The sequence below is a fragment of the Ambystoma mexicanum genome, chromosome 4q (genome assembly GCF_040938575.1).
Source record: "Ambystoma mexicanum isolate Mex_15411 chromosome 4q, UKY_AmexF1_1, whole genome shotgun sequence".
NCBI classification, from domain to species: Eukaryota; Metazoa; Chordata; class Amphibia; order Caudata; family Ambystomatidae; genus Ambystoma; species Ambystoma mexicanum.
This window is the reverse complement of record NC_090928.1, coordinates 1,128,965,425-1,128,991,511: the sequence shown is the minus strand read 5'-3', so window position 1 is coordinate 1,128,991,511 and position 26,087 is coordinate 1,128,965,425. Positions and strand designations below refer to the sequence as shown.

Genomic DNA, 26,087 nt, shown 5'->3' with positions numbered 1-26,087 from the left:
GCACTTCGTTTTGAGTATAAATGGACTCCTCCCAGCAGGTTAGCAGTGAACAAAGAGAACAGACTTCCAAATGCTTACAAACGCCGCCAGATAACTGCTTTCACTCTGCTTGCACTCCGCTTCACGGTTGCACAGAGTATATATGGACTCCTCCTAGCTGGTTAGCAGGTTAGCAGTGACCAAAGACAGCAGACTTCCAAACGCTTCCAAGCGCCACCAGACAACTGCTTTCACTCTGCTTGCACTCTGCTTCGCTCCGCGTGTGCACAGTATATATGGACTCCTCCCAGCAGGTTAGCAGTGAACAAAGAGGGTAGACTTCCAAACATCACCAGACAACTGCTTTCACTCTGCTTGCACTCCACTCTGCGGGTGCACAGAGTATATATGGACTCCTCCCAGCAGGTTAGCAGTGAACAAAGAGAACAGACTTCCAAACTCTTCCAAACGCCACCCGCAACTGCTTTCACTCTATTTGCACTCCGCTTCATGGGTGCACAGAGTATTTATGGACTCCTCCCAGCTGGTTAGCAGTGAACAAAGAGAGCAGACTATCAAACGCTTCCAAATGTCACCAGACAACTGAGTTCACTCTGCTTGCAGTCTGCTAGTAGGCAATAAGCATTAAGATCACCCCCAATTAGAAGATCATCTTGTTTACCCTTTAGGGCTCTATCACATAGCAGTGTATATACATGGTGTTGAATGCCATCCGTATAATGACCCCCAGGTGGGTCATATATGTTACCCACCACTAGGTACCATTCGGTATCCAACAAGATTTCAACCATTAAAACATTGCTAATATCAGCATGGGCGACAATTTCACTCGGTTTTAACTCACAGGATACCAGAGTGACCAAACCACCAGAAGGACGACCTTTAGCACCTTTGAAAGTTTTTTTTATCATGGTTCACAAAACCATCATATATGGCCTCCTCCACTAGCCAAGTCTCTTGTAGCATGATGACTTCTGTCATACACAGCAAGTGGGCAGAACCTTTGTCCCTAAACAAGTGGGAGTAGCCACAGGTGTTCCAGGTTATCAGCTGTAAAGTAGGTCAGGCTTTATCCACCCCAGGTGGCATAAGAGAAAGGAGCCAATCCCAGTGCGCTTTAGTGGATGGGTCAAAAATAGATGCAGATCCAACAACTTATGTATTAACCAATTGCTAATTTTTTTATGGTCTACTCTTTAAGACCAAGAGTGAATTACCCCCAACCTAGCCACATTACAACCAACCATATTGATTTGTTTATTTATTTATAGAGCGCTTTATACCAAGGCGTATATGTGCTGCTGGGTCCACATCATAGCCCCACTTCAGGAGCGTTTCCACATTAGACCTCACCAGAGCGGCAATTTCGGACACACAGCACCGTACTCTTGACAGAGGTGGAGTATGACCCACTAGGTGTTCCACATAACCAAATTCCTTGCTTCTAGGCACTCTAAGTGCAGGTAGGTGACTACATAGATCCAAATGATTACTAGGATTGATACATTGTTTTCCACCACCAAACAATCTATATATCAAAAAAGAAGTTAGGGGTAAGATCGGCGGGTTCACAGTAGATTTCCCATCCGCCATATCGCACCCTGGAACTTTAGTGAACTGGACCACAGACCGTATGGCCTGCATGTGTGAGAAGAGTTCTGAGGAAACAGACACTTGTTGGATCTCATCGGATTCTGAGTCTATTACTTCCTCAAAGGAATCTTGTTGTCTCTCTTTAGGGCGAGAGTTGCTCTTTCAGCCAGGAGCCAATGGGTTAGATTTCCTGAATGTTTCGCTCTTTTTGATCTGTCTGGCAGCTTTTATCCTGGCTTTCTTAGATGTAGCCAGTGCCGGCAGCAATTGTTCTGTAGGTTGGACTTTCACACTCTCTCTCCTGACATGACCATTTGTTAAACTCCCCTTCTGTTGGGCTGCTTTTTTCAATGTCCTCCTTTTTTCCTGGAAGGCAGTGTCTCATTACCTTCCTCTGCCTTGTTCTCCATATTCTCCTCCATCTTGGTCGTTCGCAGGAGTTCGATTTCCAGGGACATCTGTGGCCATCATAGGGGAGTCCTCTTCTTCAAGACCTTTCACCAGATGTTATAACATTGCGCAATGCTTCTGTACAGTAGAGTGGATGTGATGGCAAAGTTTCAACAAACGTTTTAAGGCAAAGCTAGTGGCCTCCTCATGGGTTCCTGACACTTGCGTGACTACAGAAATTAGGCTGGCCGAGATATACTGATCCTGAACCCTCTGATCAGCCACACCATCATTTCCAGGCAAGGTTTTAGGTGTGGGCAAGCCATTCACAATGGGAGTTAAACACGGGGTAAAGGATATTCTTCCCTGGGAGGGAGAACCCGGGCGGCCTGCGGGGTCAAGGTTTTAGCAATTGGGATGGTTGGAACTGCCTCTGACAGCATGGGTACTTCCAATCACACAGCCTCAGCTTGTAGTGAGTAACATAAATCCAGTAAAAAATTATTATTATCCAGCTCAGCCGAGATGGACAATTGTGCATTATCAAGGGTCTCAACAATGGTTGGTATTACATGGACAGTGGCCACAACCTCAGTCTGGCCTTCAAATAAATTGGACATTTTGTACTTCACATAGGCAGGAGGAGGAGCCAGGCCTGGTGGAATAACGCCATTGATTATAGCTGAAGTAGTACCCACTTCAAGATTAGAGTTGTAAGCAATTATTCCTTGATTAAGCGGCAACCTGATATTACTCACAGCACGACCAAATGCTGGCCATGCAGAGGATAAAGCACTTAATGAACAAGTAGTTCCGTCAGAAAGGGAAAACAAAGATGGACTCACCACCGCCCAGCGACACTGCAAACGGCAAACTGCACTCTAAGAGGCACTCTCCAGAGCGTGCGCGCAGGTGTGCTTGTACCAAGAGTGTTATAGCAGGTGGCCATCATTTTTCAAAGCCAAACAGGTGACAGCAAGTGGCAGCGTAGCGTCCTGCAAGAACTGCAAACTGCACTCTCAAGAGTGTCTCTCTCCAACTCTATAAGTCTTATCATAATCTCTGCTCTGCCTCCTTGACTACCCTTGTGGATCCTCGCCCTCCCTCCCTCCGCTCTTTCCCTCTTCTTCCTCCACTTGCATGGAATTCTCTTCCCCCGGACATCCGAGGAACAGTCCACATGGAATTATTCAAAACCAAACTAAAAGCCAACCTTCTCGCCTCAGAGTTACCCTCTTAACCTACCTCTCACCTGCCTGTTAGCTAACATTTTTCCCTCCCCTCTAACCTGCCTCAGTCCCTCACTTCCTCTGCCTCCATTCTAGCACTTCCCATCATGGTCACATCCCGAGCACAGCTGACCGTACCACCTACCTGCACTTCAAAATGCCCAATGTTGGTTGCCCTTAATCTATGTATGTCCATTTATGTATTGTCCCCCGTGGCTGTTCCATTTATTCCGCTCAACAACCTGGTCCAAATGTCCCTCAAACTTGCCCATTGTCAGAAGCTCACTGCTTCCCATCAAATCTGTTTTCTTATCTATTGTGCGTTCTTCTGTGATCAAAAGAGCATTGTTCCTCCTGTATATAAACGTAATAAACAAATATATCGACCTCAGAAGGACAAAAGGCTGAGTTGACCTTGCTGGGATAAGAACCTGTAACCTGCAGATCACATACAGACCGCAGCAGCAAGTGCTCCACCCGCAGAGCTATTTTTCCAGCTAGACATACCTTCTCCTTAACCAAATTGCTTTTGGTGGACTAGACTACAGGGAATTCTGGAGATTTCCTGGTTGACCTCTTCACCTTGTGCCTCTTTTGTGTGGGTGCCCTGGCTTTCCACTCCTCTTACCCTTTTCCCAATGCACCCACCACTGTCCTCCATCTCTCGACATCAACCGCATTCCCTTATTGTGTTCAATTACTTTCTGATCCCTATAAAGTGACAAATGTACCTAATTCAATATCTGAGACCCATTTAAAAAAGAACATTGTGGGAGAACCTTGCAAACCCTACTTAAAAGCGTCGGGCTTTCTTGCGCAATCTTAAATGGGGGCCACTTTGAAACACATTCCCAGGGCCACTTGAGGTGGGGGGGGGCGCATCAACAAACGCAGTGGGATGTGACGTTGCCGGAACTTAGCATATCAAGGTGAAATATGCACATTTTGGTTTAGTTGGTTTAGCATAACCACCCAAATTGCTCCGGACGAATGGCATTTGCCTTTTATAAAATCAACAAACACACACAACTAATAGAGGATATTTTCTCCTAATAGTGTTTTTGAAAACGTTAAAAGCTGTGCATGTTTTAAACTCTAACAACCAATACAAATATTTTCTCTGGAACATGCAGTATCGAAATGAGACATTTCACCCTTAGTTGTTCGTTAACTTCTGTAGTGGTGAAGTGGTCTTCCTACAAACCTGACGACTGCGGTTCGATTCCTAAGGTTGGCTTTAATTCATCAATGTTTCTCATTATAGCTGGGGGGACTGAGTCCACCCTCTGAATGAAGTGGGTGGACTCTGTCCACCCGCGAGTACCTTCGATTTTAGCCCTGGTTCCCAGTCCAGCAAAAGAAAACGGTGAAGTATAGAAAAACTTTCCTCACAATATTTCGCTTTGCTGGCGTTGCGCGGACTGCTGAGTCGTCTCTCTTTAAAAATAGTGGGATGCCAGCCCCGTTTAGCTACAAAAGTTTCGAGGCCAAAATACCAATTTCGGTCAATGGAAAAAAAAAAAAAAAAAAAAAGAGTGGACAAGAGCGCAAATTGCAGAGAAAAAAAACGGTGCCATGAAAATAGATGGCAGTGTCAAAAAAAATATGGACGTGAAGAAAACTGTTTCTGAGGCAGAATCCTGGGGGATATATAGGAGAAAGCAGAAAGGAGAAACAAACAAAAAACGCTGAGGTGAAAATGAAGGAACATAATGAGGGAAATACATAACAAAAAGAGGGTCATTGCAAAGTGACGAAACAATGTTTGAAATGCAAAACGGACTTAAGGTTTGGGCGCCTCGGGCTTCTTTTGGCAAGCCGTTGTGCTGGTTCCGCAGGCCGGGTGTTTGCCGTCTCCCCGGAGACAGGAGGCGGCGCGCCAGGGCGTGCTCTGCAGGCCGGGAAACATCGTCCAAGTGCAGCGTGCAAAGTCCCACGGAGCAGGGGGCGATATCCGGGACTTCCCCCCAGAACCTGCGGGTGGCTGTGAACTCCTTTCCAGCCCGAACGCCCCCCATGCTGGACGGGCACCCCCGGCATCGGTCCCCCGCAAAGGAGACCAAACCCTACCATTAGCAACTGGGAGGAAATCAGATCCCGGCTCCCCGGGGTAAACATGGTACGTGCGACTTTCAAAATTCAAACCATTGTTCCTCCGGGCTTAGGATAGTATTGCTTGTAGACTTTGTATGACGTCTTTCACTGTTCTGGAGACTAGGAGCAGTGTCCAGCTGGAACATGGTTTTAAGGATGGAGCGGGGCCCTACACCCCATCACCATTTAAAACAAAATGACCCAAAGACCTAATTTATTTAATGGGTTGTCCTGTGTCATAAGTGCCTCTTTAGTATAGTGCTTTCCTTTCAGTCACAGCAGAGAGCATTCTGGAGGTTTCTGTTGTCATGCCTGTCTGCAAATCACAGAACGTTGCGTACTTTTTACTGAAAGCCCACTCAAAATTATCTTGAAGGGGTCTTAGAAGCCGCTTGGGAATCTAAGAATTGTATATTGCATGGCAACCTGCGAATATCTGCCTAAAAACCTGGACATAATGTTCTTATTGCCAGTGGTGGACATGGAAAAAAATGTAAAGGAGGTTCCCACATGGGTGGTGATGGAGGCGGAGTTTGGAGGAAGGGGTGGGGTTCCGAGGAGGCAGAGTTGACAGTTGGACTCTCTGGAGGATAGCTCAGGGGCAACGTGCTCAGCTTGGAAGTAAGACGACACGGAGCAACAGAGGTTCGATCCCCGGGTCCGTGCTTAGAAACCTCTGGGTATTAAGCGCGTTATAAATAACCTATCATATCATATCACCTGTAATCCAGTAGCAATGCCGCCAGGCAGGGTGCCGTAAACGGTATCCACATTTGCCGGTATCCTAGCAGCTCTAACGCCAGGATACCGGCAGGGTAGGAATGAGGCCCAATGTACGGTAGGGGGTACTTTATCCCATTGTAAGGATGAGGCAGACAGCAGCTGGCTTGAAGGAACTTAAATTGCCTTTATTCAGGTTCACAAAGAAGAAAAAGAAAAAGAAAAAAAATGATTGTTCAAAGTTCTTTTATAGAGTTCTTTCTTCTTCTGTGATAAGGATGAACCAAGGAAAGGTGACGCCTAGTCTTCATACGGCCAGAGCGTTTCAGGTGCAGTTCTGTCTCTCTCTTCCCCGGTGTTCTGCAAGAGAAGCGGAAAAACACACACAGTCCTTCATCAGTTTCACCCTTATATAGGGGTTGGGGCTGTGTGGACCAATCAGGGCTGTTCTGGCCTCTTTTTCTATAAATAGGCCCCCAAGCTCCGCCCCCTTTCTCTTTGCCCGTGGTTTGCCATGCAGCCTCTCCCGTCAACACTGGAGATTTGCGGGGTACCTCTGTCTGCCTGTCAGATGATGTTATTAACGCTTCTGTAGCGTTGTACTTCCCACCGGCAGGTGAGCTATGATTGGGAAATGCGGACTCGGATATGGGTAACTAATGACGGCATCTGTGGGGAAAGCCGCGTGGCACATGGCTGCAGGGGAGACGGGAATGTGCAAGAGACCGTGACCGTCTGCCCGACTCTTTCTCTGTGTGAAGCCTGCGGTCACATGTGAAGGCTTCTCGTTAGCTGTGTCCTCCTTATATAATGACCCTCTGTGAATGAAGAGTTTGGGACCCGCCGGGTCTTTATTGTTCGTTTCCAGTTCGGCTCCACGAAAGGGAGCGGGAACCACCAGGCTGTCACTGCCTGTTTCCTCGGATCCCAGCGCTGCTGGGTTTAGTCTGGGAAAGTGTTGCCGCTGTTCCCTCTCACGGTGGTGATTCCACCATTTCTCCCCTTCTTCCCGTTCCTCCCGTTCACACCCGTATATTGAATTCTTGTAAAATCTTGTAAGTCATAATCCGCTTTTCTCGAAGAACTTTTAATATACTTAATACATTGCCCTTTGGTTTTCTTATGTGACCGAAATCTTAAAATGGCTAAGGAGTCCTACGTGACTGGGGGCCACCTGGGGGTTATAGATGAATAACTCTGCAGAGTTTGCATCCCTAGTTACCCAACATGTGCAAGCAGCTTGAAAGCCTCCACATGCACTTGTTTTCAAATTCTCACATTGCTTGGGATGCTGCAGCTGAAATCGCCCCTTTAACCCTAAAACAATTGACACATCTTTGTATCAGGTTCCACTTGTATGTCTTGTTGTTTCAGAATACCAGTTTCTGTTTCTTCATTTTCTGCCACTCGCAAAATCCATAAACTCCAATACTGACAAAATGACCAGAGATGCCCAGTTCTACATCTACATCTCAGAATTGGCCCTGCGGTTGGGGGTTGGGAGAGGGGAGAGGGGTAAGGCCCCTGGTGTTTCAATGTTTCAATGCTTGCTGACATTGACGCTACCATCTTGCTGCGTTTTGCATATTTAGACGGACATTGTTTTGACCACTAAGGTAATAAATAAATAAACAATGATAAAGCCAATAGATCCGACTTTATTTATTGGTACTTGCAGTCTCGTATGCCCAGCTACAATAATTTTAGTTTAAACTATATACAAACTGCCAAACAATAAAAAAACACATACATTGAATACATTTTATGTTAATGTTAAAGGACATTCGTACCGCGCACTATCACCACCGAAGTGGTCCCTTGGCGCTCTGGCGGCTTGAAAAAGGGGAGGAGTGGGGGTGGGTTAGTGGGAATAAGCTGGAAAAGTGCAAGAGAGCAGTGATGTGCTGTTGGCCTCATAATTGTAATACAATCATTAATTGCCCAAAGAAAGCTCAGCATGCCCGTTGCTGCCTTCCTTCGCAGGGTGCAGCCTCCTGTGGTGGGGTACTGCCATCCTATGACCAGAGCAGCATCTGTTGCCCAGGTGCAGCCACCTGGAATTAGCTTAAGCCCAGGTCCAGCCATCATGCATCCAGCACTGTGCATTGTGAAGAATGCACCGCTGAACAGTGTACAATCCTGCTCCACTTCTTTGGATAGACCATGATAGCACTGTTGGATCCCGTCCCAGGTATATCGTTAGATGAGCACAATGCATTATGGGAGTTATCATGAAAAGTATATATTCGGATTCCAGGTTTTGCATTAGATCGCTGCAGTGCACTGTGGGAGAACTTCTGTTTTTTTTAATCATCTTGGGAATACCAACTACCATATTGTTGCACTTTATGTAGAGTTGTCTGTCATCAGTGCTTCGAATGAAATACGAAAGCGAGGAGGCGGAGGGCCTAACATGTCACAAAATTGACTAAAATACAAAAAGTGCAGATTCCAAACCCTTTGTCCTTTTTAGGGAATCCTTGATTTGTATGTGTTAATTGTATGCCGGTATTTTTATTTATTTATTGTCATTTGTAGAGCGCGGCCACTGACCCGGGGGCTTTCGGGCGCTGACACGAAACAACGCATATGGCCGGAGCCGCGGAGCCAGATAGAAAACAGAGAAGATCGGAGGTCAGAGATAGCAAGGTAGTTTAGTTAAACAAATAGGTTTTCAGGCCTTTTCTAAATACTCTGCTGGAAGTTTCTTCTCTAAGTTTAATGGGAAGGTTATTCCAGGCAACGGGCGCCACTGAGAAAAATGCTTGTGAAAGGCGACAGGCTGGAACGGTTAACAGGGGGCAATTATTCGATCTTAGCCTATATTTGCTCGCTTTTGGTATCAACTCATCCTTAAGATAGCCAGGACCAGAGTTTTTCAAACAATTAAATGAAATCGACAGTAGTACAATCTGTTCAACTCGCAGTTGGGTTGGCCGATCAAGAGTCTGCTGCAGTAATCTATTCTTGAGCTTATCAGAGCCCTCACTAGGGTTTCCCTACTAGTTTGTGTTAGAAAGGGATGGGCATGGGACAATAAATTGATGTATTATGCAGATGAGGTCACAAGACTGTTGACCCGCGCCTTCATGTTGAAGTTACAGTCCAGATATATCCCCAGTGTCTTGACCTTTTTCTTAACTTCTATGGAGAAATCTCCAATCTTAAGTTGAGCGTATTAGTCTTCAATTTTATGGATTTTAGGGTCCGTACCTAATGGCAATACTTTAATCAAATCAGTTGCAAATATCAAAAGAGGAGTAATCATTCAGAGTATGAAAGCCAACAATCCAAAAGTAAATATAGGAAACGGTTGATGTAATTCTAAACATGTCTTTATGTCTTTATAGTGACATCTACTGTGCAAAAGTAATATTGCCACTCGTCATGTTTTCTTGACTTTTAGCACATTAGGATATCGGGTCCGGGACCCCTGGCTCATAACAACGTTTTGACCCTGTTGGGTCACAGCCCAGTTGCACTTAATGATTGGTGGTCTTGAAGTGTGATTTTTCTTTGTTGTTTTTGGCTGTGGTGATCTGGTTCATGAGAACTGCGCATAGGGATATGAAGATGGCACGGTCTTCTTGTCATTGGGATTGATGCCAGAATGCCACTTGGCGGTTGACATCTGCTTGGAAGGGTCCTTCGTCTTTCGTCAGGTCAGAGGTGGATGTTGGGAGTGTGATGTTTTTCCTTTAGTGGGCTCAAGGAAATGTTACTTAAGGATCCGTGTGATATTTCAGAACATTGGGATTGTTCAAGGGTGGTTGGAGATTGGCTGGTGGACTTAGATGGGTGTTGTGCCTATTCTGTCCAACCCAAGGAAATGGGTACTAGGCATTCAGTGTTGGAAAATGCTGCGAGTACTAAGTTGAGTAGCTTGCCTAAGATTAGAGTAGGTTCTGTGACAAGTTGTTTAATGTCAAGTAAGTTGAGATGGTCGGGAAATGTGTTGCTGGTCTCTGGTTGATGGTGTTGTTGGAAGTTTGAAGGCTACTAGCCAGAAGCTGGTGTGTTTGAACGTTGTCAGTTCTTTTTTTTCAAGGACAGTGGCTTTGTTGGACTGTAGATGTTGCTATCTAAGGAGGCTTTTGGTGTGTGCTTTGGAAGTGGCAGGAGAGGCGTTCAGTGGAAAATTGTGAACAATCTAAGGGTGCAGGTCCATGAGGATTTTTGGATGACTGATGGTCCTTTTCTGATCTTTCTTGTGTGGGTGTTGATTACATGCTGCTTCCCGTGGACCAATGATGGCCTGGGTGTCGGTGTATGTTGGAAATAACCAAGATAATTGAGGATGCATGTGATAAGCACGTCAGTGGGGCCTGCAGAAAGACAGACTTTGTGGTACACATTAGTTAGCATAGGGTTGAGTAGGTTTTTGGTCAGTCGTGGATGGGTTCTGGTGAGTGGAATGTGGGTGTGAGGGTTTATGGTGTGTGGGTGTGAATTCATGCTCGTCTTAGAGAGGGGACTGGGCAAGGGGCTTGTCTGGTTAGGCACACATAGCACACATCTGGGTGGGATTAAGAAGGTCTGGTCTTGGCCTTGAACCTGTTCTTGCCCTGACAAGTCAGGAATTACCTATAGGGGCCCTACGTGTCTTGTTCACCCCTTTTTAAGGCCCCATTGGCATGGAGCGCTCCAAGGATTCAATCTATGTGTGGCAGTAATGTAAGGGTCTGCCATGATTGGCTGATGGAGAGAAAGAGGCAGACACTTAGTCGCAGGACTTTTTGTCATCCCTACAGTAAAGACAAATACCTATTTCTGTTAGTGTGGCTCAAAGATAAGGGTGTACCGTGATTTGCTGATGGTGGGGAGGAAATCGGGCACATGTACTTGGGAGATTTCCTAGCAGCAGGGGAATCCTTCTGTCAATGCCAGGTGGTCTGTTTTCCTTTGGGTGATGTGGTGAGAAGATCAAGGTCTTCCCTGATTGGCTATTGTCATGAAGGGAAGTGGGCACTGGATCATGGAGTGTGCCATTACCCAAAAGCAAAGGAATCCTATTTTCTTTGATCTCGCCTTCACTTTTCCTTTTTGTAGTCTGGCGGAAAGATGGTCTGCCATTATTGGCTGATGGCTGAGAGCAAGGTAGGCACTACGTCACATCAACTTTGCCATTAGCCATCAACAGGGGAATCCTTTTTGCTGGTGTGATGGGATGGCGAGTGTCTACCCAGATAAACTGATGGCTGGGTTGGAGGTGTGCGGCCCATGGGACCTGTAGTATCACCCAGCGGCTAGGGAATCCTTACAACTTGCACCCGTGAGGCTTTGGGCTCCAGTGTACAAATTGATGTGGACTGAAAAATTAGTACGGTCTAACAGTGTCATATATGGCACAGGCCCACTTCCCAGCTATGCTGCAGAATTAACATTGCCGGGAGCTATTTAGCTCCTTCACGTTGCCTAGAAGAGATTGGTTAGCTTGGCACAAACTCCTACAAGGTGCTACTTTTGACTTCTCAGGACAGATGATGTCCTACAACTATACCTAGGTTACACTAACTCAGTATATCATGGAATTTGTATAAGTAGTACATTAGGGAATCCCTCAAAGACGCTTAACTAATAAGAATAACTAATCATGTGTAATGGATGAAAAATGATAGTTTGGACAAAAAATGGGGATGTTAAAGTTGTGGAAAGCAATGTAGTAGCTCCTTGTTCTCCTTAGGTATGTGATGAATCAGCGATGATTCACCCAGGAATCCTGACCTGGGACCCTTCTCATGTGGCCATGGAAAGGCAGACGCTTTCTGATCCTAACCCTGGGGGTGGTGTTCTGCAGGAGGATCACATGAGGGATCAGGGGGGCAGGTGGTGTTCTGTGGGTGGATCCCATGGGGATGAGGGGGGCAGGCCAGGAAGAATGGGAACTCCCTTATATAACTTCACCCAAGATCCCAATGTTCTAATAGCCCATTGTAAAGTAGAAACTATTAGAAAAGTCAATTTTGATATTGTGGACTTCAAGTCCCACAATTCTGAAAATACTGGGATGAAGAAGAGGACTGCAGAGGCACAAAACTGCCCACGGGACAAGTCCAGGGACTTTGGTCACAGAAATATCATAAACCTAGCAAAATGAAAGAAGCAGAAACTTTTTGAATACCGAACCAATGTAAAGCGGATTAATTCTTCTTTTGTGAACCAAGCTGATTTAAGAGAGCGCAAGACGCAGAACAAAAACCTGATTATCATATCAGAGGTATTGTGGGGCATAATAAGATCCAGAAACGAAAAGGGGCAATATCTATAGGAGTAAAGATAAACCATCATTGCCAAAAGAGAAACATACCCAGGCAATTAAGACAGAACCAGAATTGCCCAAGACAAAAGAAGGCAGTTAAGACTTTCAATGCTGGTAAAAACTATTGCCCATATGAAAAGGAAATCCAAAGAGAAACTGGTTCAAACCCACATTGCCAAAGCCAAAAAAACTGTGAAATTGAAACAAAATCCTTATCAGCAGTTGGTTAATGAAAAAGGGGAAAAACAAGAATGTTAAGAAGGCTGCCCTTCTGGGAGAAGAGATTCAGAGGGAGTGGAGCATAACACGCAGAGTGTCGCAATTACATAGGTGTAGCGAACAGCACCAGTGTGGTTCTTGTTTCCCATGAAGAGTTTCTTATATCTGATGATGTGGTGCAAAAGACATTGCTAATCTGTTTGAATATAACCTTTACCACAGAAGTACTTGCAAATAGTAGTTTATTCTGGCCTGGCAGGAGAGTACACCAAGTCAGAGAACATTGTAGTATTTTGATCTGTTCTGGTAGGAGAGTACACCAGAACAGAGAACTTTGTCGTAGTAGGCCTGGCACAGGGAGTAGACCAGGTGGAAGCCATTGGCATACTATAGTGTGCTTACAATTACTGACAGAGAATTTGAAGAACCACTAAAGTGTTTATTCATGGATTAACACAGAAATTGAACTAAGTGGTGTTTGAACTGCTGCAGAAATAAATACTATTGTCAAACAAGTGGTTTTGGTACAAAAATATCCTAAAAGGGAATATTCTGAGTTTGTGGAAAGTGAAAAGCGGAAAACATTGTTGAATACTTGTGAACTATTGGTTGAAAACAAATTGGAACGTTTGTGTTATCAAGTTGGAACCAAAAGAGAACTGAAGTGGAACTTTGTTACAATACAGGATTTCCTTAACCTTTTTGGGAATTGTGAAACAAAATCCTGCTTGAATCTAGGGATGAGGAATTCACCCAGATTAGAAGGAGAAACATTTGTTATGATGTGATTAACAGTTAGGTTTGTTGCTGCTTAACTGCCATAAATTATCTTGTAAACTTGATATATGTCTAAGTGTGAGGGACAGAATTCTTTTGCTAGAGTGTTTCCTTTTAGTTTAGTTCAGGCAGGGATATCCTTGTCAGGGTAGGCATAGTGAGGCGTTTCTCCAACCTTTTTGATTTAATAGAATTGCATCTTTTGAAAAGCCTTCACAAAGTGGTCCACCCTGCATTTCTGAAGAAAACTGCACTAAGTTAATTGTGCACTGGCTGGAAAATGCATAGTGGTTGTGGCAGTAGACATTGAACATTTCCATTAGTGTGTCTGACAGGCACATGCTTCCTGCCACATGTACTGTCACGTAAGTGGTGACTCCTCATGGATCCCTATGTTATATATGTGATATCTGCTGCAAATAAAGGCAGGCCATGCAAAACCACCATGGATACAAGATGCGTCATACAACCTGTCCTTTGCAGCCTTCATTTTAGTAGTGTCTTCCAGTGGAATCATTGGCAAAATACTGTAATAGGGTGTAAATGCAGGATTGTGGTATTGAGTAGACTCTGCAAAGAAAACGTTTAAATGAAGAGGAGTCTACTATTCCAGCAAGAATCCTCGTCTGGTCTGCATTACAGTGAATATCCTCATTCTAGTCCGTCATTCCCATCTTGGTCCCTCATTACCATTAACGCGTGCATCTTCGTTCTGGTACCTCATTGCATTGCCACATGCATCCTCATCCCGGTCACCCTCTACTGCGTGAATCTTTGTTGTGGTGCCCCATTCTCATTCTTATGTTCATCCTCATCCCGATCCTTCATTCTCACCTGCATCCTCGGCCTTGACCATCAATATTGAACACATTCTCATCCAGCTCCCTCATTATCACACTCTTCCTCATCACGATCACTCATTACATTTTGCATCCTCAAACCGGTCTTAAATTACCATGTGTATCCTAGTCTGTCTTTCCTTACAGTATGCACACATATCCTGGACCCTTTATTACTGTGCACTTCATCAGCCCAGTCCCTCATTACTGTGTACATCTTTGTCCTGGTCCCTCATTACACCGCATATCTTTGTTGCCCCACTCCACCCTCATCTAGGTCCCTTATAGCCGCACTCAGCCTTGTCCTGGTTCCGCATTGCCACACCCAGCCTTGACGCGGTCCCTTATTACTGTGCACAACTTCATGCCGGTCCCTCATTACTGTGTGCAGCTTTGTGCCAGTCCCTCATCACTGCATGCAGCCTCGATCCGGGCCTGCGTTGCTACGCACAGCCTCGTCCCGGGCCCTCATTATTGCATATGTGCAGCCTCATCCAGGACCTAAGCACAGCCTCGTTCCGGTCCCTCATTACAGCGTGCATCCTTGTCCTGTTTCCTCTTTACTGCGCACAACCTCTTCCCGGTTCCTATTTAGTGCACTCAGCATCGTCCCGGTCCCTCATCGCACTCTGCCTCATCCCGGCTCCTAGTTACGGTGCAGAACATCTCAAAGGTGCTCATTATAGCATGCAGCATCGTCCCAGTCCCTAATTACAACACGCAGCCTCATCCTGTCCCTCATTATAGCATGCATTCTATTCCTGGTCCCTCCTTATCTCAAGGTGGTCATTGTCCCACTAATCCATAAATGGGGAAGAACCCATGGCGCATACCTTAGAAACATACTGATAACAATGCATATGACATCAGTTAGGATTTCAGAAGAAAATACTTCAGAGCTACACGTGATGTGACATCTAGCACAACAAAGCCCTATACGGTTTATAGTCATAAAATCAAATGCAATAATGTCAAGTCAAAAAATCGAAAAAATAATGTCAAAAAAAAAAAGTTGAATTTGTTTTTTATTCGAAATGGGGGGGTTCCCCCAACCCCCTTTTTTATTTATTTTTTGACCTTTTTTTTTTTACATGCGTAACCCAATAAAATATATAAATAAAAAAAGAAAACATTCTACTTTTTTTTCGACATTATTTTTTTGAATTTTTTTGTAATTCGACATTATTTATTCGATTTTATGACTGCACACCGTCCTATACATTCCCTATGTCACTTTAGTTCAGAGTTGGGTGATTTGAATCAATTCAGCAGAACACCCTTGAAATTAATTGAACAAACCTTAGTTGAAGTGACATTAAGGTGTCAGTTTAACGGTGGTCGGTCAAAATATCGGAAAAAAATCTCGAATGACAAAAAGGTCGAAAAAAAAATCTCAAAAAAAAAAAGTCGAATTTCTCTTTTTTTAATTATATATTTATTTTGGGGTCCGGGATTTAAAAAAAATGGTAAAAAAAAAAATTTAAAAAAGGGGGTTTGGGGGGGAACCCCCCTATTTCGAATAAAAAACGTCATTAAAAAAAATTGGACTTTTTTTTTCGAGACTTTTTTTTTGAGATTTATATTTTCGGTATTATGACCATAAACCCAGTTGAACACAACACAACCTCCTGCAATTCAGCAGGTGTTGGAATCTGCTCCACCTTAATTCTGAGCTTTCCATTGCACAGTCCATGAGCACACAATGTCATAACGTGTATGTCATCACGTATGGAATCGCATATGGTATGATCAATGACATCACTGAGAGAATGGATAACAACTAGGCACGTCCCTTAACGTGCGTTTTATTTTCACTGAATTATGTAAACATTTTATAGCCCAGGTTTCTATGTTGCCAGCATGCCCAACCAGGATGTTTAAGTAGAAATGAAAGCTAAAGAACTATAATAGTGAACTAAATGTACACTGCAATCCAACATGGAAGTGTTCGGTTTCTAACATTATGCTGCTAAGGTTTTATAATTGTAGTCCTTTAAAACATTGTTATTGTATAAATCGTTATTCATGCAGCAACCAATGATGCCGAGAATTCTTTTGCACTGCAATCGAAAGCACCACACAAATATTCCTTTTTGGTTCAATCTAATCCTGTGTGTGACTAGTATAGCGCCACCTTGGTCCCTCACCTCTGTGCCACAGATCGGCCAAGAAGCAGGCCGGTGTACAGAAAGAATATATATCTATTAAGGAATAATACAGTAAGTATGGATGGGTGCAGGAAGGTTGGGGTCCCTAGCAAAGTCCAAGATGGTGAGACCCCTCTGTGGACCTGAGCTCTCCTCTTGGCTGCTCCACCTTCACCCCCTTTCTCTATCTAATTAGATCAAATGGTCTCCAGCATTCAGCACCCTGGTATGAGGAGGCCATTGACATAAAAGGGCTGTCTTTGATGCACCAGTTCCCAGGGGACCTCCCAGGGAGTATTCCTGTTCCCTTGTCGAAGGTGACAAGCCTTCTCAGGGGATTCAAAGAGAGGACTTGGGCCTGCACCACCATGGTTGTTGTGGGTACACCGTCAGGGTTCAAAATTACCAGGAGCTGGGAGCTACTTAGCTCCTAGTTATAGCCAAGGGGAACCTGGTTATTTTGAAACCAATAGCTACCAAGGCTACATTGGACTCCTCAGGCAAGTGGTGTCATGCAAACATTGCTATGTGGTAGTAACTGTGTAGATTTAGGAGCACGTGTAAAGGAGAATAAAGAAGCTTACTAAGGGACATTTAATTAATGTTGTAGAATAATCAATGGACACAAAGATTGTTTCATCTTGTGCTCATGTTAGATTTGCTGTGTGCTATGGACTGACTCCTGGTTTCCTAGAGGTAGCTCCTGCCGAACGGGTGATGCCTGATACCTAGGAGCTGCTTATTGTTCCTGGTCAACAAATCCAAATTTCGGGCCCTGCACCCAACTCAAACAACCTAATACACACTAGGCCTACACACCAGGCCCTCTCATGAATGACCTCCAAGCTGAAAATAAAATGACATCAAATTCTTTTGACCGCTTTATTGTGTAATTTCAATAGCCACCATGTCAAAGCAAGATGTGGCTTATATTATTTATTTATACATTTTCATAGCTCACTTAACCCTTTGGCGTCTAGGCGCTGGTTTCAGCTCAGTATGTTACAAACAGCGAGCTGGAGAAGGACTGCTAATGAAAAAGGTGGGGTTTCAGTCTGTCGGTGGAAATTCTCCCGGGGCCGGCTGGGCCGTCCGCGGACCTCCGGGCAGGGAGGCCCCAACTCCTCCCGTATATCCCAAAAGATAGAGTATGAGACACACGCAAGAAGCAAGGTGATTCTGCTGTTTATTAAACAAAACGGCAGGGATGGTCAAGGATAGTACGCGTCCGTCCTGACACTCTCTCAGCAGCGTGGGGCTCGCAGGCCCTTTTTACCTTAGCGTGACGCGCTACTTGCTTCACCTTAGCAAAATTAACAAAAAATCTATCGCCACTCTGGATTGGTTCCCCGAGTGGTAGGGTTAGTATAGCATACGTATAGAAGACTTGGTTATTGGTTAAGGGTCAGTCAGGTGATATACTTGGGTTGTCCCTTCAGTTTGATACAAAAAATTGTTATATGAAGACCCCTGAGGATTGGTCAATGTGAATGGCGTCAGTGATAAGGGTCCCATGTTCTGATTGGTTCACCCGCGAGCCCCCCAGTCTGGGACCATCGCTGTTCCCAGCTCGCGGTGCACCTATCATTTGCAACAATGTTTCACTATGGGTGTGTGCAGACAATGTGAGGACTTATTCATGAGCAGGAAGGCCGACTACTCCCACCGTCGCAGATATCTGTTGAGTCGCTTAATTGTATCTGCCTGTATGTTGAGACGGGGGATCCAGACGCCTTCTTCCTCCTGGGCTTGGCACCCTATCAAGTTCGGCTCGGTCACGTGAGGTAGGGACCGTGGTTGAGGCAGAATTCTGCACAATTAATATTATATTTCTCACTGTGTGCCGGGCTTATCTTGCAGGTGCGACCTTGGCGTCGGCTTGCGGTATGCAAGTTTGCAACGTTGTGCCCTTGACTGTCTGCTTTCGCTCGGCTCATTCTGCAGGGTCAGTAACCGAACCCTTGCTCATTCAATGTTCATGGAAGCTTTTGCTTGCGGCCTACTTGGGCCTGGTGCATAGGAGGAACCACTTAATGTAGGGCGTTGTAGGTTATGGTGTCGTATTGCTCTATCCTCAGTATCGTGTCTTCGTTATATTCCTCATTATGGTACATGGTTTTTAGAAGAAGCGTGAGCAAGCCTTTTTAGATAAGTTCATTATGCGTCTTGCGTTTCTTCATTTGAAAAGCTTACGTTGAAAATAATAAAGATGCACGTCCGTGGGTGTGTCCGTCGCCTACGTCATAGCACTGAGCATGTTCTTCGTGTGAATTGATGTGGGAGTGTCCAGTGTGTATGTTGCACGACTGTGCTGACCGTTAGCTAGGTCGTCATGGCATCTCTAACGATGTGTTGATTTGGTGCTAGATGATTTAGTCGAGTTCATCCATGCCGCGGGTGTCGGCATGTGCAGGGCAGGCTGGTGGGCATGCGGGTGGGCATGCGAGTGGGCACATTCGTATGTTCTTCTACCAGGGTATTTGGTCGTCTGGGAGATGGGCAAACTCCTCTCGTGGCGGGTGCCTAGGCCGTGATCCTCTAGGCCATGGTTGAGAGGGGATTGGTGGGAGCGTTTTGGTCGCTTTTCCCACTTCAAGTCTCTTTCGGAAGACAGTGTAGGGGGGCTTGGATCTCAAGGCAGAGGGAAGGGAGTTCCAAAGCATAGCTGCAGAGACTGGGAAGCTGGAGCCTCCAGCTTTGGCCCACGTCAACCTAGAAGTGCATAGGTGGTTGGCAAAGGCAGTCCAAGCGGGTCTGGTCTAAGCTGGTTTGGAAAATCTCTCAGACATGTAGTCCAGGCGGTGTTGTCGAGGCAGCAGTGGATAATGGTGAGGATCTTACATTTTATCCGTTCTCGGTCTGGGAGCCAGTTTGCTGGTCTCCTGGCTGCGGTGATGTGGGATTGCTTGTTTAGCCCTAGTGCGGCTCTCAAGTCGTTATTCTGGATGGTTTGTAATTTGTTCAGGTTTCTCTCTGATGTGCAACCCAGGAGAGCGTTACAGTAGTCCCATTTTGTGCCCATAATAGCCTTGGCAATGTTAAGGGTATTGTCAGTTGAGAGAAAGGGTCAGCTCGCATTGATGAGTTTGGTCACGTAAGCAGCCGAAGAGGCAGTGGCGTTGGTGTGACGGGAGAGTGTGAGCATGGCATTGAGATGGAAGTCGAGCGTTTGGACAGCGACAAAATGTGAATGGGGCGATTGTCAATGGCAAACAGCTGGTAGTCGGGGCTGAGCTTGGCGAGATGAGAGGGTTTGCTATCAAGAAGGAGTTCAGTTTTCTCATTGTGATGGGAAGCCATCCAGCCTTGGATGGTTTTGTATATGGTGTTGATTTTTTGGGGAGTCCAGGCGGTGATCCCCAGTGATGGGGATGAGGATCTGGGTATCGTCGGCGTAATTTGTATACCTGATACATGCATTTGTATATGTGTGAAAAAAAAAGATATGAATTCAGATATGAATCTGCTATAAGGTTGCTGGGGTAACAATTATGAAATTGGGAATGAGATGTAGTATAGTTAAAAGGTCACCTGAGTCTGTTGGAACTTTGTATTCCAGCAGCTGCGTTCAGGAATGCACGTCCTTAGAATGCGCCCTGCTGCCAGTGCAGGGCAGCTTGTGGGAATGCCGGGAAAACAGTCAGTCAAAATGACTTTTATTCAGCATAGAAACCTTCAAGTTCAACCACATATAACAATACACATATCCATGTCCACAGCGTATACGAGGTTAAAACTGTGACGACACATACAGATATCATGATAAATATATAAATAGACCAAGACTAAAATATGTTGTTCGACTGATTATCAAAAACTCATTTCCCAATTTATCAGTATGAGGGGATAAATCAAACTCATGATCCTAGTCGAAAAACATCCTGTTATCATTACAGAGCGAAGCCCCAGAATTCGGTGTTTGCAGTTATGGCCAAACATAACATGTGAGGAGAGCATGCTTGCAGTCTCGCAAAATTAACACCATCTGTAGTGTTTATCCGTAAGTGGGCATGAACATCAAAGGGTGGTAGGGCCTTCCTGTACCACACTCTCAAGGGTCACCTGTTTTAGGACTCTTGCTCTTTGGATCCAGGCTCTATGTATGCAACACACAGTTGCAAAGACAACATGCGGCGTCAAGGAATGTCTAAGAAAATCAAGGGCATCACCTGTAGAGCGAATCCCAACTGCCCTCAGAACTGGTCTTAAATATATGCTTCTTAAATTAAGGGACACAGCAGATATCAAAATAAAGTGCGTCACTGTTTCACTCTCTGCCCCACACAACGGACACTCCCCTATCTCAGTGCCGCTCCATGTTCTTGTAAAAGATGCTAAGAGCAATATCCCCAAACTAAAGCGGACGAACAGTGACCTTTGAAATGGTGGAGTGATTAAATCAAGGTAGAATTCAACCCTGGGCCCCGTTTTATGTAAAAGATAGTCTGGTCCCAATTTAAGTCTAGTAGCTTTCTCCACCAGGTGTTCCTTTTGATCAGATGGAAGCGACTTTCTTCAGCCTGGACAATACCAGGCCATCTGGACCTAAAGGGTTTCCCCAGCTACCTCTCTCTTCCGGGGCAAATAAAGTTGTCTTCACATATGAGACCCATCAAATGCTTTTGCAATCCCCCAGGCTCATGAGATGGACCAGGGCTTCCTGGTGTTTTTCGAGGCATGATATTCATCAGTCTGATCCAATACAGAGTTGTTTTTGAGGGTGACCTGTTCTCCCACAGGAAGGACATCAAGCTCCAGATGAACTAACAAAGGTGGTGCAATTTTGGGGAGTAATAACAGTTGTTTTCAGAAACTTATGTTCCAAGGTGTCTAGTGCCCCAATGTTACCACATCCCCAAATCTCTGTGCCAAATGGATGGAAGCCGGTAATGCCTGTTTTTTTGTACAAAACAAGAGCATGGGAAACGGCACCACTGCCATGCCTATTAAAGAATGATGTGTGGACCTGCAATACTTTCCCACGATTGCACTTGATTTTTCATTCTGGGCACACCACCCAACCTTCTCTTGAAACCTAACGCATAGGTAATGAAACTGCTATTGTAGTTTTGTTTCATTTGCTTCAATTTGCATACAGCAGTGTTCAGCAGATTGCGGCCTAAAAACCATTACCTTTGTCTTATCTGTGTTGGGATCTAACTGTAGTTCGTTATATTTATTCAGAAAGACACTCAGGGTGGATTTCAAGTCCTGGGGGGTGGTCACCAGGATAACCACGTCACCAGCATAAAATAATGCTGGTTATTTCTCTGCGGCCATCCTCGGACAATCCAGGTGCACTCCCTCAGAAGTGCATCAATGATCTACTGAACATACACACTACATAGCAAGCGGGCCAACACACACCCATGTCTCATGCCCTTGTTAACCACCTGTTGTATAAGGTTATTTATTATTAATAAGTACATGTTGCTATGTTAATGGAATTATATTGTTGGGTAATGTTATTTATTATCAATAAGTATGTGTTGCTGTGGTAATGGAATTATGGAATGCTGCCATTGGAATGTATAAAGGAATGATGGGACAAAGTCCTAAAGGTAGCCAGTACTAAGGAATACTGTGGATAAAGAAATAATATATATATATATATATATATATATATATATATATATATATATATATATATATATATACATATACATGACTCCTGGTTTATTTATATAAAGTTAAACTATAACAATGGCGACGAGGGGAAACGGATCGGAAAAAGGAAAGCAACACATGAGGATTTGAAAGGAGGAAACGGAAAGAAGGAGCAGGGAGTAAACGATGTGAGACAAAAAAAAAACGAAAAGTAGAGGAAGACGGTAAGGAGCATGCGGTCGATGGTATTCACAGAGGCTGGAAATAGACATTGTGGCCAGTGAAAAGGGAGAGAGACATTTATTATTTGGTAACAGTGGAAGAAAGTAAAAGCATCATTTGAATATAGGGTACAACGGTACTCACAGGCACTCGATGTGAGGTAGGAGACTCGGGACTGTGTGACGGATGCGGATGCATCGGGAGAAGTTAAAGGAAAGCACTGTTGTGCCTGGAAATACGTGCGGTGGCCATATTGACAAGAAACAAAGGGTCGCTTAGTAACCGGAAAACAGTAAACAGAAGGTTGCATTATTTACAAAAGAAAAGTATGGTTTCCTTATATGGACATCATTGTCGAGGATATCTTAAAGCATTGTGTTGCTTGTCAAGTGACTATGTCTGGAGAGCAGTCTGAACCTCTAAGAGTGGTGCCGTTGCCTGATGGTCCTTGGAATAGAGTGGCTCTGGATTTCTTTGGTCCTCTGGAAGAAGGAGGATATCTTCTAGTGGCAATATATGAGTATTCACGTTTTCCATTAGTTAAACATTTGGCGTCTACTTCTTTTCACCATGTTGCAGTGGTTCTAGAAGAGTTATTTAGTGAATGGGGTGTCCCGAAGGTTGTCAAGACTGATAATGGGTCACCATTTCAAAGCCATGAATTCAACAAATTAGCTGCTCATCTTGGGTTTAGACATCATAAAATCATACCATTATAGCCACAAGCTAATGGTATGGCTGAGAGATTCATGGATACATTAAAGAAAACTAGACGGAAAGCATTTGTTGATAATATGTCAATGCAGCAAGCGATATCTCAGATGTTAAACTATCGTAATACTCCTCATGAAATGACTGGATATACACCTTCTAGTCTAATGATTAAATATAAACCTTGGACTAGTCTTCCACAAATAGAAGATTACACTCCTGTTGAGGATGATGAGATCAGAGAAAGAGACAAGATAAAGAGGAAGAAGATTAAAGAATGGACTGATCTGAAGAGACATTCTCGTGATAATACTCTAAAAGTGGGAGATTCTGTTTTAGTGCAACAAAGACAACATAGAAAATTGGACTCCAAGTATAGGCCTTTGCCGCTGAGGATTGTGTAGATCAAGGGCCCTATGGTAACTGCTATAGGGGATGAATCTGAAATACCAAGGAATGCGTAATTTCTTTTAGGAAATTATAACATGATGAAAATGATGAAAACACAGATGAAGACCTGATTAAGGGACCTGAAGATGACAGTTTTCCTTTGATAATGATGACTCTATGGATTTTAATGCTGTGTTAGAAAATCCTTTGTTATGTGAATCTACTTGTCATATAAGTTCTGATTTCAAGATGTTGTGTTAGGAAATCGTCCGTGTAGGGTGAGTCGGAGTCCAGCCCGTTTAATTGAGCAGATGTAATTGTGAGCCTGCTAATTTGTAAGAACAAATTTACTTGTTACCTTATAGAGATGAAACAAGATAAGTAAGGGGGGGTTGTTGTATAAGTTTATTATTAATAAGTACATGTTGCTATGTTAATGGAATTATATTGTTGGATAATGTTATTTATTATCAATAAGTATGTGTTGCTGTGGTAATGGAATTATGGAATGCTGCCATTGCAATGTATAAAGGAATGGTGGGACAAACTTCTAAAGGTAGCCAGTACTAAGGTTGACTGTGGATAAAGAAAGATATATATAGTTAAACTATAACACCACCTAGGCCAAAGTAGGCCACAGCCTGCTTCTTGCAGTGTTTATTTATTTATTTTATTTATTGTTCGCTTGTTAGGCGCTTATATAGGATGTAAATACTGTTTGAAACTGCCCACAGGGCAACCGGGAGGGGACAGGGGATGAGAAACAAAGAAAAACATAACAAATATTAAATACATTTGGGGGAGGGGAGGCAAACCTACTATGCCTTGAGAGTGTTCAGAACGTGCAGTTCAGAAGGGTGGGGCAATGGGATAGGTACGGGGGTGCTCATGGGTAAGCAACAGGTGAAGAGCAATGAAGGTAAGTGCGAGCCTCCAAGGGTGGGGCGTGAGCCGAGGCAACTGCTGAGGATAGACAGAAGCTGGGGTGATTCAGTGTGGGAGGTCAGGGCCCCGAGGATGCATAAGGGCCCTGAACACCAAACAAACAACTGTGAGATTAGCAGAGGAGAGAGGGGAGGGGGGGTAAACAGTAAAGTCTTGAGGAGCATCTGGAATTTGCACAAGTCCTACTCAAGACAAAGAGGGAAGGGGAAGCTGTTCCAAAGAAGGGAGCCAGCTGAGGAAAGTGATTGGCCTCCTGCCCTCTGTTTAGCTAAACGCTTTAGGCACACAGAGTTGGTGCCAGAGGAGCGCAGATGTCTAGAGGGGGAATATTTAGTAAGAGAGAGTTGCAGATATGTGATCCCTGGCCCTAGACAGCCTTGTGGATGATACAGAGGGATTTGATTTTAATCAGTGAAGCAACTGGGAGCCAGAGAGGACTTTTTAGGGCAGAGAGATAAGGTCCCTGGGCTTGAGGCCAAGGATAAGATAAGTCTTGCAGCCCTATTCTGGATTAGCTGGAGGGATCGCAGAGTGGAAGAAGGTAGATTCAGGATGCTCTTGCAATAGTCAGGCCTGAGGAGAACCAGTGCTCGGGTAACATTGAGCTTCAGGGGGGAAGTGAGAAATGGGAGAATTCCTTTGAGAAGGAAGAGCTGAAAGTGGGACTTCTTAGCAATTTATTGAGTGTGAGGGAGGAAGGAGGGAGAGGGGTCAAAGATGACTGCAAGGTTTCCGGCTTCAGAAGAGGGAGCAGGGTGAGATCCCAGATTTAACTGAAGAAGTCAGGAGCAGGGGTCCCAATGGGAAGGATGTCAATTTTTCTGCCATTGAGGCAGAGATCATTGGAAGTGCGCCAGGCTTGGATGGCAGAAAGGCAGTCGGGGTTGACGGAAGGTGCAAGAGGGTCCGCAGGAAGTTTGAAGAAGATTTGTGTGTCATCAGCCTAACACTGAAAGTTGGCAGAAGGGAAGGCAGGTTCCCACGAAAGGAGGAAGCAGACTTAATGCTTAAAATGTGTCATCTTGTATTACTTAAAATGTTTGTGAATTTAGTTGGGAGTGCGCAGTCAGTGCTATATGCCATATCAAAAACCTAAATGCTGTTGGAACGCTTTGCACCTCCCCGACCCATTAATTGATCCTGACGTACCCCAAACATTTGCATTTTGTTCAAAAGTACAACTAAAAATTGACGTTTCAATACAGAGGAAAGCACTTAGGATTTTTGGCAGGAATTGCACATACCTGGCCTCACAGGGGCATTTACATTTACATGTGGGCATGTGGTGATCCGGGGGTGTGATCTTGCGGAGCAGAATAAGACCCACTCAACAAGTGTCCCCTCAGAGGACCGCATGCTTGGATCTTCTGGCTCCCTCTTGCTCCTCACTCTGTTGCCATCTAGTGGAATGAGGAAACAATGCCCTAGGATAAATGATAGGCGCTACTAGAAGCGCCTGCAACGCTTTGAATAACTAACACCTTAGCAGGCGAACTATACTGAAAAAGCAGCCGCTTATTGGTACCCAGAGTCCCAGAAATTTGATCCCTGCTGTTGGAATCTGCTCATTCTTGTGGATGGTTTAAATTGAATTTCGCAAATGTTTTCCCTGCACAGTGTAGTAAAGAAATTGGTTGGTACTTAGCTGGGGAATTAATCCTTCCTGCTCGTTTTATGCATTGGAACTATTACAGCTTTTTTCCAAGAGGCGGTAGGATTCCTGGGTTAATAATGGCATCGAAAATGTTGCACAAAGTAAGTTGGCCCAACCCCTGTGGACCCCCTACTTCATCTTTACACAGGTCAACTAGGACTAAGTCTGGACCTGCTGCCTTTCCACTGAAATTTTAATGTCTTTTCCACCTCATGCACCACAATGTATATTTTCGGGGCTCATGGTCTCCCCTCGGTTACTTACAATTTGTTTTGTTCAGGGCTTTTCTAC

At 44.6% G+C, this 26,087-nt stretch overlaps 1 protein-coding gene across 1 annotated transcript in view; it reads left to right on the top strand.

The window, feature by feature from the left end:
• Positions 1-5,020: 5,020 nt before the first annotated feature.
• DNAH14 (dynein axonemal heavy chain 14) overlaps positions 5,021-26,087 on the top strand; it is a 2,000,441-nt gene continuing 1,979,374 nt past the window's right edge. The window contains exon 1 of the mRNA XM_069608705.1: positions 5,021-5,331. Within this exon, the coding sequence (XP_069464806.1) occupies positions 5,329-5,331 (3 nt within the window). The 5' untranslated portion in view covers positions 5,021-5,328. The remainder of the gene's footprint in view (positions 5,332-26,087) is intronic.